The following is a 17,772-nucleotide window of genomic DNA, read 5'->3' as shown; positions in this document are numbered from 1 at the left end:
TTGAGATTAGGCAGGCCCTGGAAAGTGCCCCAATGGTTCAGGTAAGCATTTCACAAGATCCTAGGAAATAAAATTAACACTGAGAGACAATTGAAACCATTTACACTTAGTATTTTTACTTCAAAATCTACCTGACAATGCACTTTAATACTTCTAACGAACCACTCTCCCGAAATAATTATAACTTATTGTTTTGGTGCGTTAAACCACCATTATATTCGACACCTTCCCTGTTATTATCTTTTTCATTCAGACGCATCCAGAACAACTCAAAACCATTTGCATTTTGCACTACAGTGAACAAATCTAAACTTCAACGATGATCTATATCTAGAATAGATGCACGCATATTGAAGATCAAGCTATCTTAACCATAACAAATCCAAGAAACTTTTAGAACCAGACCTGACTACACAAATTAAATTTAATCATGCATGTAATCATCTTACAATCTACATCCAATTTGTCTAGGCTGAAGTCAAAGTCACAAATACAACTTGTCTTGATTAAGAGCAAACTTCCTACATCCACCACCTTAAGTGCCACCTGAAATAAATAAATATTCCTAAGGCAGTTTTAATGGTGAAATATAACTCCAGAAAGAGTTTTTCTATCATCCATATTCTTCAACTCTTTGGCTAAGATCACTAAAACATTAGAGATTATCCCTGCGATGAAAAGCAGACTCAATTCCCACATTCTCAACATAGCTCTGAAGTCCTTAGGCTTAAACCCCAAGACGTTTAAATCGGTTGTTTTGTAAAACCCACAGGTGTACCTGGAAAAGGAAGAGAAAAAGGCCCTTACTGGTATTGATTTAAGGTCCAAATGCCTTGTAAGGGAATTCACACTCAGAGAAACTTCCAAAAAAAAGAAAAAGAAAAAACCTTCTGCAGGAAGGATTAGCATCTTCTCTTTCTTTTTTTTTTTTTTTTCCTTCCTATGCCTCTAAATTACAGTTTTCTGCATAGAAGAGAAACTTACACCAAAGAACATGCTGGAACCAATTAACTAAACTCAGAAAGCATCAGCTCGAACAAGCAAGTTGATACAATCTGAATCCTCTCAAAATCAACTATCCTCTTCTCCATCCCAGCCTTTCCCCCAAAACTTTGCCCCATTAGGTAACTTCAAAAACTCAAATGCAGAACATGAAAATCTCTCTCTAATACACCAAACAAAGCTAAGTAGCATTCTCTTCCCTCAATTATCATGTTTACTTTCAATAACCACCCATCACAGCTTCATCCTCCATTCTTCAGTCACTGCCACCTCTAAAAACCAACATAAACTACAAGGAAAAGACCATTAATGATTTCCTCTCCTTTACATTCAGTTTTTCCTTCTCCCATTCTGTCCTCAAATTTCTTTCTTTCTTACAACTAATTGCATTAAATCAATATACAGCATGCATAATTGATCAATGAAACAACATACATGTTCTTCATTATGAGTGTATGTTACTTCCAAGTTTCCATTCTCAGTGGCTGCCCACACCTGCACAAAAAATAAATCCAAACAATGTTACTTTTAATGGCAGAAAAAATAACATAATAAAAATGATAAAATAACCATAAAATATCATGAACCTTTATTATTTGGTCCACTGAACAAGATTCAAGAAATTGTTCCCAGCAAAGCAAGGACATCAAAGCATTAGTGTCATGGTCAGGCTTTGGTGTGCCTTGGTCCTGCCATGACTGACCCTAAGCTGAGCAGCAGACGAGGCCTTGTGATCGGTACAGTGGTCCTAGAAAAGTGGGCAGGCAATGTGAGCCCTAGGCCCAGGTTGCGCAGGCAAGTTCGAGCCAGAGTGCAAGGGCCATGGAGTCTGGTAGCCAGTTAGGTGGTGTCAATCAAAGCCATGTGCAGGCACCCTCGAGAGGGTTGATGGAGCATCAAGCAGAATCTTATAATCCTAGTGGCCAAGAGGCAGGTCACTGGACCCTGAGTTGGCTGAAGAGGGCCCTAAGATGGCTGGAAAGAAAAGAGTTCCCATTTCAGACATTCTTAACAGTTCCTAGTAGCATAGCTGGGAAAGCTCCTATGCACTTTATAGGGTACGCTTGGTGTCAGCTCTCCACCACCCCCTTGGCTAGCAGGCCGGTGTAGCCTTGCTCGTCTAAAGTTAGTTACTCCTAGGCGCGTGTATTGTCTAGGTTGGCAAGCATCGTCAGGTCACGAATATGGCAAAGTGCCTCCTCAGGTCATGGTAAACTCGGGGATGATTATGATCGATGGGCCTGGTATCGTGCATTTGTGTTAAACCATGGGGTTAGATGGTAGCATTCGCTATGGCCCTCAATTTCCCCTCCTAGAGCCAGATCGATAAGTAACCAAGGATCATGAGATAGTGTTTGTGTAGGCAGGGCACCATCAAGCCTAAAGGATGAACGAGCTAGCAGGCGTGCACGCTGCTAAACCCTTGTGGCCATTCGATAGAGGTATGCTGCGGTTGGGGTATGTGGGAGGGGCATGATGTTAGGTGTTCATCATGCACAGGTAGTCTAAAGTGAGGCTAAGGACTGAGGCCATAAGATAGAAGTTTCGAGGGAACGAGATGAGCTTAGTGTGGCTCTAAGCTGGCTGCTAACCAGCATTCGTGTTGTGCCTTCAGTTTCTAGGCACGAGAGCTCGTGTATAGTCCGTGCTAGCATGGGGTTGGGTTCTCACCATGCTAGATAGAGATACCATCATGAGAACCAAAGTTGCACGGCCCTATATGAATTCAAGGAAGGTCGGTGCTCGAGAACTTGATGCTTGCGATATGGATGGATGCTCAGGGCCACCCTAAGACTTGTGCGTTGATGATACGAAGGGAGTTGGGTTCCTCCTTATTGAGTTCGGGAAAGTGGCGAAAGACCCTACGGGGTTAGAGCCAAGAAAGGGCTCACATGTATGCCGCTTAAAGAATCGATATCGAATTGTCCATGAGGAAGTGGACTTGCGAAAGTTGCCCTTGACTATGAGTTAGTCTTGATGCCACACAGACACGTGGTTTCGGAATAAGGAATGCACGATCCATGACACGAGGTATCAGAGCACGTTTGGCTTAGCTATGGGACAAAAACAGCCCTAAGTGTGGGCATGGTAACGATAAATTTAGATGGTACTAAGCTTAAAGAGAGCTATCGAGGCAACAATGTGATATCGTGGCTATATGGGCTTGAGAATGAGCCATCGAGACAATCCATGGGAAAAATTGGCCTAGATGCAAGGCCTTTGAGAAGAATCTTGGATGCCAAGTGAAAGGACATGGGACTCTAGCCTCACCTAATGAAAGGTGTTGGCTTGTGCAGCCAAATGTTGCCCTTCAGATAGGGAAAACCATGTTGAGACCAACATGCGAAAGGGCTACACCATGGAATGGTGTCAAGTAAGGCCTTGTGAACAGAATGAGTTTTGTCCTGAGGCACACAAGTCATGCATATTAAAATGATGTTACTAACATGTGCACTTGTTATGTGCTGCAAGTGCCCTAGTGGGGGTACAAGCTGAGCATTAAAGGTCAAAGCGTGGAGCCACTTTGCAAAAGCATATGAGTTTTAAGTTCACTGAGGATTGAAGCCATGAGTTGATGATGGTCGGTAGACCATGAGTTCTTGTGGCCAGAGGACCACGGGATTGTACCAATCAATGGACCATGTTTGAGCTGGCCAAGAAAGACGATCTAATAAGTTGTGGCGGTCAGCAAACCATGATGTTGTTCAGGTTTATGAAACAAGCAAGCAAGAGTTGGCCAATGGACAAAGCCATATGAGTTGTGTAGGTTAGAAGACCAATTAAGTTGAGCAAAGCCCATGGTATTGGCATTCCAAGTGCAATCTAGTCAACAGGCTCGATGAGTTTGAGCAAGGCAGAAGTGAGCCAATTGGGATTGAGCCAAATATGGAACCTTTTTTAGTAGATGCCACCAATGAGATGGCCTTGAGTCCAATTGGGTTAGTATTTGAGCAAATTAGAGGACATTGTGATTAAAATGTATTAGTGGATCCTTGAGCATTGAGTGGGCTTTAAGTCGCCCTTCGAGCTATGCCAGAGTCAAGGCAGATGAGTTGTGGAACCTTCATTAAGGCATGGTTGCATGCAAAGTCGAGCTGAATTCAAGTAAAAGTGGGGGAGCATTGTGATTGAATGTGGAATTGAGCCAAGGCAATGAAGCCTACGAGTTTATTGAGTATGGAATTGAGTTCAAGATAGCATACAAAAAGGTGCTGCCACGAGGGCAGTTGACCAAAGGGCCACACCTAGAAAGGTGCCCTTAGAAGGGCCGAGAGGACCCAAGTTGTAAGATGACCAAAATGTTTGAATGCCACCATGCTAAGGTCTATTATGGGTGGTGCTGTATGAGTGCGGTTGGCCTAAACACTATGTCCAAAAAGGTGCATCAAAGAGTCAGTGCCACAAGCAAGCGATTGGTGTGATGGCTCACATACGACGAGGTGCAACAATGTGTCGCAAAGCAGGTGGCCATTCATTCGACTAAAGGTCATAATTGACAAAGGTACCTCAAGGTTGCAACTTTGTGATCATGAATTGAATAAGTGCAACGGCACATATGGGTAACAGATTGAGTCAAGATGGTCAGATGTGGAAGTAGCACAGAGGTGCAGTGGAGCTGGGATGAGACATCTCTATATCAACAATGGACGAGTATTGTGCGCGGTGCCTCATGTGACGGGATCTCGACCCAATCCTTGAAGGCACAAGTGAGGGACATATGAGAAAATGTCTATTGTGTGCAACAAGAGTTGAGTGTGGTCTTGGCGTCAATAAAGGCATCGACATAGTAAGTGGGAGAGAATGTCGTGGTTAAGCCTTGGTGTGCCTTGGTCCTACCATGATTGACACTAAGCTGAGCAGTGGACGAGGAGGCCTTGTGATTGAGACAATGGTCCTAAAGCAGTGCGCGGGCAATGTGAGCCCTAGCCCTATGATGTGCAAACAAGTGCGGGCCAATGTGCAGGCACCCTGAAGTCTGGTAGCCAATCGGGTGCTATCAGTCAAAGCCATTTATGAGCACCCTTGAGTGGGTTGGAGGAGCATCAAACAGAATCTTACAATCCTTGTGGCCAAGAATCAGGTCACTAGGCCCTGAGCTGGATGAAGAGAGCCCTAAGATGGCTAGGAAGAAAAGTGTTCCCATTTTAGATATTCTTACGGTTCCTAGTAGCATAGCTGAGAAGCCTCTTATGCTTTTTATAAGGGGATGTCTAGTGTCAACTTTCCACCACCCCCTTGGCTAGCAAGTAGGTGGGGCCTTACTAGTCTAAAGTTAGCAACTCGTAGGCATTATGTGGTGTCTAACTAGGCAGGCATTGTCAAGTCACGAGTGTGGCACGATGTCTCTTCAAGTCATGGTAAACCTGAGGACGATTAGGGTCGGCGGGTCTCATATCGCACCTTTGCATTAAACCACGAAGTTAAATGATAGTGTTCACTATGCCTTTCAATTTCCCCTCCTTGAACCTAATCGATAAATAACCAAGGATCATGAGATGGCATTTGTGTAGGAGGGGCACCATCAAGCCTGAGGGATGAGCAGCCTAGCAAACATGCACACTACTATACCCTTGTGGCCATTCAATAGAGGTGTACTGCGGCTAGGGTAGCACACCCAAGTCCCTTGATGTGGGATGGCCATGATGTTGGTTGTTCATCAAGCGTGTGGGTAGCCTAAAGTGAGGTTAAGGGCCGAGACCCTAAGGTAGAAGTTTCAGGGAACGAGATGAGCCTAGTGTGGCTCTGGGCTGGCTGCTGACCAACATTCGTGTTGTGCCTTCGAGTTCCAGGCACAAGAGCTTGTGTATGTCCGTGCAAGCATGGGGTTGGGTTCTCACCATGCTAGATGGGGATACAATCAAGAGAACCGGGGCTGCACACCCCTATGTGAATTCAAGGAGGGTCAATGCTCAGGACCTTGGTGCTTGCAGGCATGGATGGGTGCTCAGGGCCACCCTAAGACTTGCGAGCTGATGATACAAAGGGAGTTGGGTTCCTCCCTATTGAGTTTGAGAATGTGGTGAGAGACCTTAAGGGGTCAGAGCCAAGAAAAGGCTCATGTGTATGAGACTTGAAGGATCGATATTGAATTGTCCATGAAGAAATGGACTCACGAAAGCCTGACCTCAACGATGAGTAGTCTTGGTGCTACACAGACGTGTGGTTTTGGTATAAGGAAGGTGTGGTCCGTGACAATTAGTGTGCTCTGTCTGTAGACACTGCAAAGTTTCCAAACTCTAGACCTGGAAGAAAACAACCAATATGTTAGGACAAATGATAATCTTTTAAGAAAGAAAAAAGAAAATAAGGGAATAACAGCAAAACATACCATTAATGGTGGTTTGAAACTGCAAAGTTTCTCAATCAGCGATATCAAATACTTGGATGACTAAAACTACCTTACCTTTATAGAATGGTCGTAGAATGGTCAATCAAACCAGAGTATAGTTTATTAGCTCCAACAACTAATGACACAACTGCAAGTGTATGACCTTTAAGTGACACTGCTAGTTCAAAGCTGTTGGTGATGGCGTTAAATTTCCATGCCAATATAGTTCCATCCTGCAGAAAACAGATATTGTTTCCTGAGAATCAGGAATTGAGTGCTGGAGAAGAGAGATGGTAGTCTGTGAAATGTGACATAAGTGCATTCCCAGAGTGGGACTCATCCATCGGAAATTTCAATTTTGACTCCTCAAAAATCTAGGGCTCTTTTAGAAAATCTCGTCTCATCTATTACATTTCTTTCAAGGTCAGTGGCAACTTTATGAGACAATGAATGTCACACCACCAAAAAGAACATGCCTTAATTTCATTAATTATTGTGGCACAATAACATGGCAGAAAAGATAACAGAAAACATGATGATTAAAGGTAAGTGACCATACTCTGTGAACATGGAATTTCAAATGAAATAAAGAAAATGAGAACAATACACTAATATTTAGAATATTATCTGTGTACCAGAGTAGTGCAAATCATTACCCATAACTATATCATAAACTTGCCCAACATGTCCACTAAGACTGAACTCTTGGTTAGTTTGGGTGTTCCATGCCTGAAATATGATCGTTGTTGAGCCCGGAACAGGTAAATAATCATTCTTCTAAGTTGAAATGAAATAACAATAAAATAAAGAAGAACAACTGGTAGAGAATTTGCCTCAAATCTTACCTTGACAACATTTGGTATGCCAACACACAGCCAAGGACCTTCACTGATCATGCAACCCACTTCACCACCCAGATTAATCACACCCATACACTACATAAAATGCCACAAAGAACATCAGACAAAAACATAATAATTAAGAGGATCTACCTAAATGATAATTGCTGAAAAATACTAGCACATAAAGACTACGGGAAGTAATTTCCATCTATAAGTGACACTCCTTTTACTTTCACTTCATAATAAATTAGTAGGCGATCTGCATGATCCCATGGATGTTTAGCAATTTAGTGATTCCGTAGAAACATAAGTAGCAACCTTTAAGTTATCTTATTGTGCAAACAGACTCTTTTACCAAGCAATTGCCTCTTGCCATCTTTTTCTTTAATAATTTGATCATACAGGACAGTATAACAAAAGTTTCATAACAGTTTTGTGGAGATTTCTGTTCTTGAAATCGATGGAAGAACAGTGCTGAATCAAGTTCTGACGCATATAATAATTCCCTTTTTTAATTTCCCAGAAACTAAAACTAAATTAAAACTCCAAAAAAAAAAAAAGGAAAGAAATAAAGTTAAGCACAACCTGACCAGAATTTGTATCCCAAGCCCTCACAGTCTCATCTTTACTTCCCGTATAAAGCTTATCCAAACCTGCTGGCAACGCAATTCCACTAACAACCTGTCCACGAAACAACACCGTCAGCATCATCAGAATCGCATTCACCCACGAATTAACACCACATACAAAAAAAAAAAAAAAAAGTCAAGACACTTACTTTTTGGTGCCCATCAAGGTGACTCGACATGGTAAAACCCTCCCCTAAACTCCGAGAATGTAAAAACCTACACTCATCACCCTAATTACAGTTCCCTTGTACCCAATAATTACATACTTTCTCCGTTTTTCTAACCACCTTCTTAGCCCCCATTCTTCCCCAACTATTATTATGATTATTATTGAAGTTGGGACCTCGTCTTGAGGCCGGAACCAATAATCCAGAATCATCGGCGAAACGTTTGGGGGCATCGGATACGTTAGCGCTGACGGCGGTGGAGCCCTAAGCAGGAGGCAGTTCGCTGTGCAAGAAAGGGCATGGGAAACGGGTGCATTTACCGGCCCGCCAATGGTAACAAACTTTCTGGTGTTTGGAGGAGTCGCTTGGGGCAGCTGATGGACCTACGTGTCGGTTGAAGACGCGCCCGTTGATGCCGTATAAATCCATAATCGCCTATTTTGGTCGGAGAGAATCTGAAAATGAAAGAGATCGCTGAAACCCTAACTCGAAAGAAGTCAGTCTTTTTCCCTTTCTTTGGTGCTGCAGCAATTGGGAGGGAAACCACAAAAAGAAAAGAGAACGTGCTTGGGGGAAGAAGTAGGAGTGGTGGGAAGTTTGGTTTTGTTGTTGCCCGGTGGGAGAGAGGCGGAGATGGGAGTAAATATCTTTATAAAATAATTTTATTTATCATATATTTTTTAATGATTACCTGTTAATCTATTCTTCTCATTTTCATTTTTTTTTTAAAGAATTTTATCATTTTTTAATTTCTCATTATCTTATTACACGATCCATAAATTGCGACTTATTGGAGAGAAACCCTTCTCTTGCTTTTTTTTTTTTTTTTTTTTCTGAAAAACAAAAAAACAGGTTTAATGATTGTGCAGTAATTCATGAACCATGTAAACCACCATTGAAATAATACCAGCAAAACTAGAATTGGGGTTTTTTTAGAGGCAACAACTCCAAAGAACTTGTTTTAAAACATGCAAAAATCATCTTAGTAGATTGACGAATTTGATATCTCCGATACAGGCTATACAGGCTACAGGCTATTACAGAAACGGTTTCGTTTATATCTCTATTGGTTTTATTATCAAATTTCCTTCTCTTTTTCAATTCTATCTACTTAGCAGTGAAGAGGTGATCAGAAAAGCTCTCCCACCCAGCCAAGTAGGACGAAAGAAGAACCAAGCATTCCGGATATTCTTATTCTGGTAGACAATTCATGGAAACATACATACTAATAAAGCAGTTTTGAGCACCATCTTCCATTAGTATCTATGTTTCAAGTTCACATAATATTGCCCAGCATGCTATGTACGAGAGACAAGGATATGCAATCCATCTTGGAATCTTTCACTGAGGTACTGCTGCCCGAGAAATTAAAGAGCGAGCACCTTTAAGAAGACGGTGTAACTAAAGGACCAGTCAATGACCATCCAAGTTCGTCTCTTGGGGAAGATTAGGATGAGGGACTTGAGTGAGGGGCTACCTCAAGATCAACAGCATATATTGCAACACGGTTGGTCATAGCATGTATACAATTGTTATAAATAGGGCATGGCATAGAAAAATGTCCTTTTGGGAACTGAGATACATGATTAATTAAAAGGAACCTTACAATATTCATAGGCACAGGCAAAGCTAACTGGAATGTTTATTCGAAACCACCACCTCATAGAACTATTAAGCAGGCACTGTCCATAAGCATTTTGTGCCTCCAATGGTATATATCTTTATATAAGCTTCATCTTTAACAGTTTCAAGAAAAGAAAGGATGTGGAATTGCACGCACCAATACAAATCAGCAACTGCAGAACTACTACTGCAGTTTCTCCAGGTAAGTAAATGAAAAAGCAAAAGGCCACATCCAATTCAGTACAAAAGTTACAATGGGGAGAGACATGTCTGGATCACCAAGTTAATAGCTTTACAACATAACAATTAGGATAATACATCAAAACTTTTGGTCTGATTGCTTGCTTCAGCAACATGTAGACAGAAGAGAGTTTACATACTTACAGCAACAAAAAAGAAGCATAGAGGCACTTGGAGCAAATTAGAAGGAAGAAAATAAATAGGTAATAATAACACGGGAAAAAGAGGATGTGACAAAAGATTAGGGCAAAAGGTATGGTAGAAAATATACATTATAGGAACACTGAGAGGTTTAAAAACTTAATACTACGAATTAATGACCATCACAAGTATCAAGACAACTGGATATAATCAACTGGCAAGCTTAAAAGCATCAATGAAGAGTCCATAGGTGAAACCCATCTTGAAATTGTTGAGAAGAGCAAGGGGGAAGGTTACCTTTGGACGGCTGTAATAAAACCTTGTCACATACTCAGTCAGGAGCACACATAATACTGCTGCAATAACATCATTGACACCTAAAGCTCCAAAGGACAGGGAGATTGTTTGTGCAACATAAAAACCTCCCAGCAAGGAAATTCCACCAAAAAGTGCCCTTCGAGAGGGACTTCGAAAGTAATTCCTAGAGATATCTGGCACAAGCCTTATGATGTCAACCAGTCTACGAGGACCTCCATTCTCTTGCACAGCCCTGATGTTAAGAAACCCAGATGATGATCGTGAAATGAATGACTTTCTATATGAAAGTTTGGTTTGAGGACTCAAACCAAATTTGAGGAGGCTTGCAGATGTCAAACTCATAAGTGATGTTATAAATTCTTCATCAAAATTTGTCAATCAGAATGCCTCTCCTGACAAAAACAGGTAGAGGAAAAAGTTGAAGGTGAACCTCTTGAACGAGAATGAAATTAGTAAAAAAAGAAAGAGGAAATTGTGTATATACTGTATTTTTTGTATAATAATGAAATAATAGAATTTTGTATCATTTTCAACAAAAGCAGCCATTGACTGAGTGGTCTGCAAGCATCCATCGACATACGTGGTTCAGCTGGACAATCAATGGCATTGCAATGTAATGCATAGTTGTGTTCACATCTAATGAGACCCTTCAGGCATTAGGAGCAGCCCAATTCAACTCTAGGCCAAAAAAATGTTATCCTTCATATAATCCTTTAACTCTTTTTTCCTTTTCAACTCATAACTCGTAAGTAAGTGAAACAAATACTGGTCTAACTACAAAATACTTTCAGCCTACATTGGAAAATTTCAATTAATTTCTTCTCCAACAAATAATAAACAACAAAGTCAAGGACAAAACCCATAACTCAAATCTCATCTAGACCCTTCTACTACCCAACTTGAGCCAATTTAAATCTGAGCTTAATAAAAAAAATCTGTTCTTGAAGCAAAATTGGGCAATACAGCAGCTAATGCACTTCGCTTGAACAAACTTTCCAGCAATAATCAACAATAAAAGAACAAAAACCAAAATCCCCATTTCCACAAAATTCAATGCCAATCTTATGCAACTAACTTAGATTATAAAAAAAAATGCATACTTTAAGACCTTCATATGATTAACTAAGCCATGGTTAAAGCGTATTTACCTATGAACCGAAACCCAGAAGATTGACCAGCTCCATCGTCGCAAATATGGCTCCTTTTAGAAATGTAGAGAGGATTTTTCTTTGGAGTGAAATTGGTGACGGGGTATTGGATAGGATTTAGAGGCGAAAAACGTTGTCGAATACCTCTTGGACAAAAAAATTATGAAACGTTTCGGGTTGTGGAAGTCAATTAGCCGTTTAACGGGACTTGGACATAAATTCACGTTTTAGTAAAAAAAAACATATATTATATAATATATAACTAAACTGAATTAAACTGAAGCTTCGAGTCCGAGGAGAGAGAGTTTCTCTTTCCATTTCAAAGAAAAAAAAAAAAAAAAAGACAAAACAAAACAAAACAAAAGTACCCAACAGCGATACCTCAGCCTCAAAGCCTTGTTTTCAACTCTTCATCCTTTTTCTTTCCTTTTTTTCTTAATTTCCTCAAAAACAAACCTAGAAAAGAAGAGATCAAAAAGAAGAGCCCACAGAGAGAGGTCTGTCTTGGGGGGAGCTTTCTATCACTGCTCCAACGGACTTCTTCTTCTTCTTCTTCTGTGGTGCTCTCTCTCTCTCTCTAGCCAGGTTTGTTTCTCTTTCTATAATTTTTGTGGTGTTTTTATTATTTGATTTTTTTGGAAGTTTGAATTTGAAAAGTGGGTTTTGGTTTCTTTCTTTGTGGGAAAGGAAGATTTTGGGTCTGGGGGTGCTTTGTTTTGAGGTAAATTTTGATGGGTTTGGGTTGAATTTTGCGTTTGTTTTGTTATTTACTGCCTTTTTAACTGATGGGGTATTGGTGCTTTTGAGTAGTTGAGTTGATTTGGGTTGCAATGGCTGGGTCTTTTAGGTGATTAGGGTTTTCAGTGGGTGATCTTTTTCTTTGTCGAAGTTTTGGTACGATAAAGTTTGTTTTCTTATTTGATGTTAGAATATGATTCATTTCTTCTTTGAGCTTCGATTAAAGTTTGTTGAGCTAACAAAACGTATTGATGTATTTTATATGAGGTTTTCCCCAAATTTGACTTGGCTGGCATTATAATTTCCAATGTAATCCACAACGAATGCATATTTTGGGAGCTGAATTAAAGTGCTTTATTAAAAGCTGATAATTTCAATTTATTTACAGATCCCGCCAAACTGATGAGAACCAAGATGAATCCTCAGCTGTGCATTATGATGTTTTGGGCTCACTGTTCACATTTTAATATCATGTTGTTATGATTTCTGGTATCGTATTCTTCACGGTGAGTGTTGCTATCAGAGTTCAACAACTTGCCATGAAAGTCTTATGTTTTAGGAGTCTTGACCTCAAGTATGGATTTGGTGAAGAGTTATGTGAATAGAAAATTATATAAATCAAAATTTTGACCTAAAAATTTGACTAGCTTGTTTTTTTGGGAGGCTAAGTTACTACAAGCCTCATAAAACATAGGGTAATAAACTGAGATTCTTAATCATTTTTGGATTGGTTGTACGGCTAGAACGCATTATGGCTGTTGCCAAGAGCAACAGCATCAGAGAAACGCCAAAACAGCCATGTAATTGCTACAAAGTTGCAAGCTTGAGTGAAACCATTTTGGAGACTGAGCAGACTGCAAATTTGAAAGATCGATACATTCTTGGAGAGCAATTGGGATGGGGTCAATTTGGTGTTATTAGGTTGTGCTCAGATAAGTTGACCAGAGAGGTGCTGGCATGCAAATCCATATCTAAAGATAGATTGGTAACCTCTGATGATGCACGGTGTGTCAAGCTTGAAATTGAAATAATGACTAGGTTATCAGGGCATCCAAATGTTGTAGATCTAAAGGCTGTTTATGAGGACGAGGACTATGTTCATTTGGTGATGGAGCTTTGTGCAGGAGGGGAGCTTTTCCACCGTTTAGAGAAGTATGGGCGTTTCTATGAAGTAGAGGCAAGAGTTCTCTTCAGGCATCTGATGCAAGTGGTCCTCTATTGTCATGAAATTGGTATTGTTCATAGAGATTTAAAGCCAGAGAATATCCTCTTAGCTACAAAAGCATCATCATCACCAATCAAACTAGCAGATTTTGGTCTTGCAACGTATATTGAGCCTGGTAGAGTTATACGCTTCTTCTTTCCCTTTCTCTAACCAAGAACATTTTTCTCACAGCGCTTGCTTGATTCCTCAAAAATTGTGAGGTCCTTATGTTTTTTTAACTATTTTGACGTATGTCACCAACAGGGCAGTGTTTGCGTGGGACTGTTGGGAGTCCATTTTATATAGCACCTGAGGTTTTGGCTGGGGGATATAATCAGGCTGCTGATGTTTGGAGCGCTGGGGTGATTCTGTACATACTTCTTAGTGGAACACCACCATTTTGGGGTAAGACCAAGTCACGAATATTTGATGCTGTGAGGGCAGCTGATCTGCAGTTCCCGTCAGATCCTTGGGATCGCATTTCTGATTCTGCAAAGAATTTAGTCAGGGGAATGCTCAATACAGATCCTTTTCAAAGGCTTACTGCTCTTCAGGTTTTAGGTAGGTTGGAAATTCCTGCAAACTCTCATCATTAATTTATTGGGGCATGCAGATGGTGTTAAAATAGTAGTTTAATCATCTATTATTTGTGGCTATTAAAGTAAATGGAAATATGTATAATGAAAATTCTATATCTTTCTTTCTTTTGGACAAGTAAAATTTGTATTTGTCCAAAGAAGCAGTATAAGCTGCTACATAACGTACAACTGCAAGCGTAGAGATCCAAGTACAAATATAGAACCATCCAGCCCCCAAGCCTTACAAAGATCCTTGTTTACTTGGTTCCCAGCTATATTTCTTAGACCAGATAGTCTAAATTTAATGACTTTCACAATAAAAACTTAGAGTGAATTAACTGAGCTGTTCTTTCTTCCATGTAATCTTGCTTTCCCTCCAAAGATGCTAGATGCATGCACACATTGCCAATCTTAGTATGACTGAAATGATTCTTCCCTTGAGCCTCTCCCTAACCCATTGCAGCTCAGTGTGCCAATCTCCAACCCTCCTGTTTATGCTGCAAGCAAGTAGAACTTCTTTCCATACCTGCTTTGGATACTCATACGTGAAAAATATGTAATCTATGGTCTCCACTCCATTGCAAAAAAGGCAATTTACAGTGTCCACCTGCCCCCAACAGCTAAGCCTGCTTCTTGTTGGCAGCCTGTCAAGTATAGCCATGCATAAAATCAGAGCATGTCTCCGGAATATATAACTGGAACCAGATTAGCTTGTGCCAGTCAAACTTTCCTTGTTTGTGCCTGATTTCCTCCCACACAAATGCAGCCCTATAGATATTCCCATGAGTCTTCTAAACCTCAAGCCTCTCATGCTGCTGAATGAAAAGAGAAGCTAAATGTCTCAGCTTTAATAACATCTTCGATCTCCAGTTAAACCTTTGTAATATAGGGATTTGTGCAGTTCAAAGGAACCAAATCGAGATGATGTATGTTAGGCAGGAAATCAAAATTCTTTTCCTAATTCATATAAGCTGATGGTAAGTGTAATTACACTTTCTGTATAACATCATCCGTTATGATCATGCTCCAAGACTGTTCAAATAGGCCCCTTCTCTTAATGTTATGTATGGAAGAAGGCTGCTGCATTAATGGACTTTGTAATTTCTCAACACAATTCATATTGGGATTGTGTATTTACCATATTCATAATTCGTGAAATTCCAGCAGCTTCTGTGCTAGATTTATTAAATTGAATAAAGCTACCAGCTTGGTTGATTGGTATAGATAGGCCACTAGGCCCCAAGAAGTTACTTCAGAGTCTCCCTTTCTTTCCTGTTACTGGAATATCCCCCTTCTTAAGAAGCTTAACTTTGAATCATCTCTTTTCAGATCATATATGGATGAAGAATGATGAATCAAGTTATGAAGAATCAGGTGAGCTTGTATACAAAAGTTGTGGAGAGTGGGAATTTGGTAGTGGCTCATTCTCTTTGTCTAGGGATCAAGATATCAGCTTTGGTGCTGGATTGCCAATCATTAATGATGTTCAGTCACCTGCACTAACATGCAGAACGACATTTTCTTCTTTCTTGGTGGAGCCATCTACACCTTGCTTTGAATTGGGTGGATTTTCTTTCCGCAGCAGTAATTCTGATGGCTTAGAATTTTCTTCTCCCATTCCCTCAATGCCAAGCTTCGCATTCTTCAGTCCTGGTTCTGTGGTTGAACAAGAGAACTGCAAATTAGATTTCTCAACCAACATTACTGGAACGGACAGAATTCATGGAGGTAACTTTTATTAACCATCTTACAAATCTTATTAATATTTGCTCTCATGCATTGGTTTCTGAAACTATGTCTTGCATCATCTTGCAGATGCAGGCTTGGATAAGTTGCTCAAGTTTCCAGATTCTTCTCCATGCTGTGGGCCCGAGGCAAGAGAAATGGAAAACAAGACAGCTGAATTTAGAAGGACAGGGGGATCAAGTGGGTCTAGGATATTGGCCTTTCACAGCAAGAGGAACCGCACCATTGGTCATGGTGAGCGAGAACCACTTGATTTCATGGTGTCTGAATCAGTTATCCGATGGGCATCATGCACAAATCTTCCAACTGCTACATCCCTCAGGTTATCTCTTGTGTGTTGAGCTGTCAGTTTGGAATCAGGATAGTTCTGATTGAGGTAAACATTTGCAGAAACTGCATTTCTATGTAAAAGGTTTTATGGCTAATTCTTGTATTGGGTAGTGTTTTGTGCCCATGTTTCTGATTCCCGGTGCTTAGCACCTCCTTGAAGTGAGTGATATTGAGAGGTATGTCACTTGGAGTGCTGCTTCTAGCTTTTTCACTGGTAGATACTTGGCAGGTAGGGAGTAACAAGTTGTGCCTGGGCTGGGGTTTTTCTTCGTGTATAAAGGAATGATATGAAGTTTTCCAGGTTTCATATTTTGGCATTGTACAAGTAACAGCAAGTGTAATGTTGTGTATCCCTTCCCCTTGTGTTCTATGAGTGCCCTGTTGATTTTTTGTCATTAAGTAGGATATGGGTGCCATCATTTTAATGCTCATATTCAAGTTAATCCATCGAAGTTGTGGATACCAATGAAGGTACTTTAAAAATAGATAGATTAAGAAAAAGGAAAAGAAACAAAGCATGAAAAGTGGCGTTGGCTCTGAATGTTTCAGCAACTGACATTGGCTCTGTCAAATCTTCATCTTCCCACTGGTCGTAGATTTTGAAAATGTAAACGTTGAATTCGGAGCCAATTTGCTTCACAAATGACCATAATGCATCAAACCGACGAAATTTCACCCGACGCCATGATTTTTCCACTGTTAAAGACATGGACTTAACTCTCCAGCAAAAACCAGCCTCATATTTTGGTATGCTGCATCCATTAGAACAAAATAATTAGTGCTTTTGGTTATTCCACATGGATTAGCTGATCATGATTCTACTGCAAAAATGTGTGCTACAGTCTTGGCTTCTCTTCTTATATGCACCAAACAAAGGCGAAACCGTTTCCACCACGACCAAATCCATTGAAACCCAACTGCCAAAGACGAATGTCTACAGTGTTAGCTTCAAGACCCTGAGAGCTTTCAAGCTTGGGATTTTCCAGATATCCTGACTTAATGCACAAGGGGGAACAGGAACTGGAACTGTTACAAATTGCTCACAGATGGCAATGAACTTTCAGTTAATTTTGACCTTAAAACACTGTATATTCCACCACTGACAAGTGCAACAACCAAGTTCCTTGGATTGCCCCATTGCCACCGTTTTTGAAGATTGACATTTTTCCTCGACTCGTTAAAGGGAACATCAACCAAGAATCTGGCAAGGTAAGCTATATATGTTTAAATAATTGGGATTGTATCTTGCATTTGCTTTTTTAGGTTGATCTGGAATTCTTGGCCAAATTCTGCTTCTCTGTTGGGAGTATTTACAAAGCACTGCCATTGCTGGTGAAGAGAGTTTTAACTGCTGAGGAATCAGAAAGGAAAGATTAGACGTGGAAGAGGAGAGAGGTTGGATATAGAGAATTGCAAATTTGTTGCGATAGCATCCCTTGATCCTATTGATGATATTTTCGTGAATTCTTTCAGTCTTCCAACTGAATGCCTATCCAAACTGAATGCTGTCGTCACCTTACCCAATTCTTCCTGAAAGCATGCAACTTTCACTGCAGAAAATAATGTTGTTACTTGTTGCAATGTCATTCATTAATATATAAAAATATAAGAGCATTTCTCATAATTTTTTAAATTTTCTTTAAAAAAAAATTATACAATGCTCAAAGAGGCTCAAGGGTTACTTGGAACCTTCCCTGATTTGTGTAAACTAATTAGAAAAAAAATATAATAAAAATA

At 40.2% G+C, this 17,772-nt stretch overlaps 2 protein-coding genes and 2 pseudogenes across 4 annotated transcripts; 2 read left to right on the top strand and 2 right to left on the bottom strand.

Annotated features, from left to right (window-relative positions):
- Positions 1 to 391: 391 nt before the first annotated feature.
- On the bottom strand, positions 392 to 8,587 carry LOC111310328 (zinc finger CCCH domain-containing protein 48-like; annotated as a pseudogene). The gene is made up of 7 exons (XR_016345133.1): positions 7,952 to 8,587; positions 7,759 to 7,854; positions 7,177 to 7,266; positions 6,407 to 6,564; positions 6,128 to 6,245; positions 1,438 to 1,497; positions 392 to 778 (listed from the first exon to the last, which is right to left on the bottom strand). The product of XR_016345133.1 is annotated as a zinc finger CCCH domain-containing protein 48-like (transcript).
- A 1,216-nt stretch (positions 8,588 to 9,803) lies between these two features.
- LOC111310333 (uncharacterized protein ycf20) lies at positions 9,804 to 11,661 on the bottom strand. The gene is made up of 2 exons (XM_022909682.2): positions 11,440 to 11,661; positions 9,804 to 10,683 (listed from the first exon to the last, which is right to left on the bottom strand). Exon 2 carries the CDS (start codon positions 10,631 to 10,633, stop codon positions 10,184 to 10,186), a length of 450 nt encoding a protein of 149 aa, XP_022765417.1. The 5' UTR covers positions 10,634 to 10,683; positions 11,440 to 11,661; the 3' UTR covers positions 9,804 to 10,183.
- Positions 11,662 to 11,713: 52 nt separating this feature from the next.
- LOC111310321 (calcium-dependent protein kinase 26-like) lies at positions 11,714 to 16,437 on the top strand. 2 transcript variants are annotated; one of them, XM_089765758.1, is made up of 6 exons: positions 11,714 to 12,024; positions 12,566 to 12,683; positions 12,921 to 13,517; positions 13,646 to 13,942; positions 15,289 to 15,687; positions 15,775 to 16,437. In XM_089765758.1, exons 3-6 carry the CDS (start codon positions 12,929 to 12,931, stop codon positions 16,044 to 16,046), a joined length of 1,557 nt encoding a protein of 518 aa, XP_089621884.1. In that variant the 5' UTR covers positions 11,714 to 12,024; positions 12,566 to 12,683; positions 12,921 to 12,928; the 3' UTR covers positions 16,047 to 16,437. The 2 variants fall into 2 exon arrangements, with proteins under 2 accessions (XP_089621884.1, XP_022765391.1); XM_022909656.2 differs by having other exon boundaries at positions 11,719 to 12,024; positions 12,566 to 13,517.
- A 598-nt stretch (positions 16,438 to 17,035) lies between these two features.
- Positions 17,036 to 17,668, top strand: LOC149516769 (uncharacterized; annotated as a pseudogene).
- The last annotated feature ends 104 nt before the right edge of the window (positions 17,669 to 17,772 follow it).

This window comes from Durio zibethinus, chromosome 9 (assembly GCF_047325235.1).
Source record: "Durio zibethinus cultivar Kanyao isolate XHJ-2024 chromosome 9, ASM4732523v1, whole genome shotgun sequence".
Lineage (NCBI taxonomy): Eukaryota > Viridiplantae > Streptophyta > Magnoliopsida > Malvales > Malvaceae > Durio > Durio zibethinus.
The sequence above is the reverse complement of the archived record's forward strand: the minus strand, read 5'-3'. Positions and strand labels throughout refer to the sequence as shown.

Excerpts from the sequence above, each read along its gene's own strand:
- LOC111310333 (XM_022909682.2), bottom strand. The coding sequence starts at position 10,633 with ATGAGTTTGACATCTGCAAGCCTCCTCAAATTTGGTTTGAGTCCTCAA.
- LOC111310321 (XM_089765758.1), top strand. The coding sequence starts at position 12,929 with ATGGCTGTTGCCAAGAGCAACAGCATCAGAGAAACGCCAAAACAGCCA. Across the intron at positions 13,518-13,645 it reads TGCAACGTATATTGAGCCTG|GGCAGTGTTTGCGTGGGACT; the intron begins GTAGAGTTATAC and ends TGTCACCAACAG. Across the intron at positions 13,943-15,288 it reads TACTGCTCTTCAGGTTTTAG|ATCATATATGGATGAAGAAT; the intron begins GTAGGTTGGAAA and ends ATCTCTTTTCAG.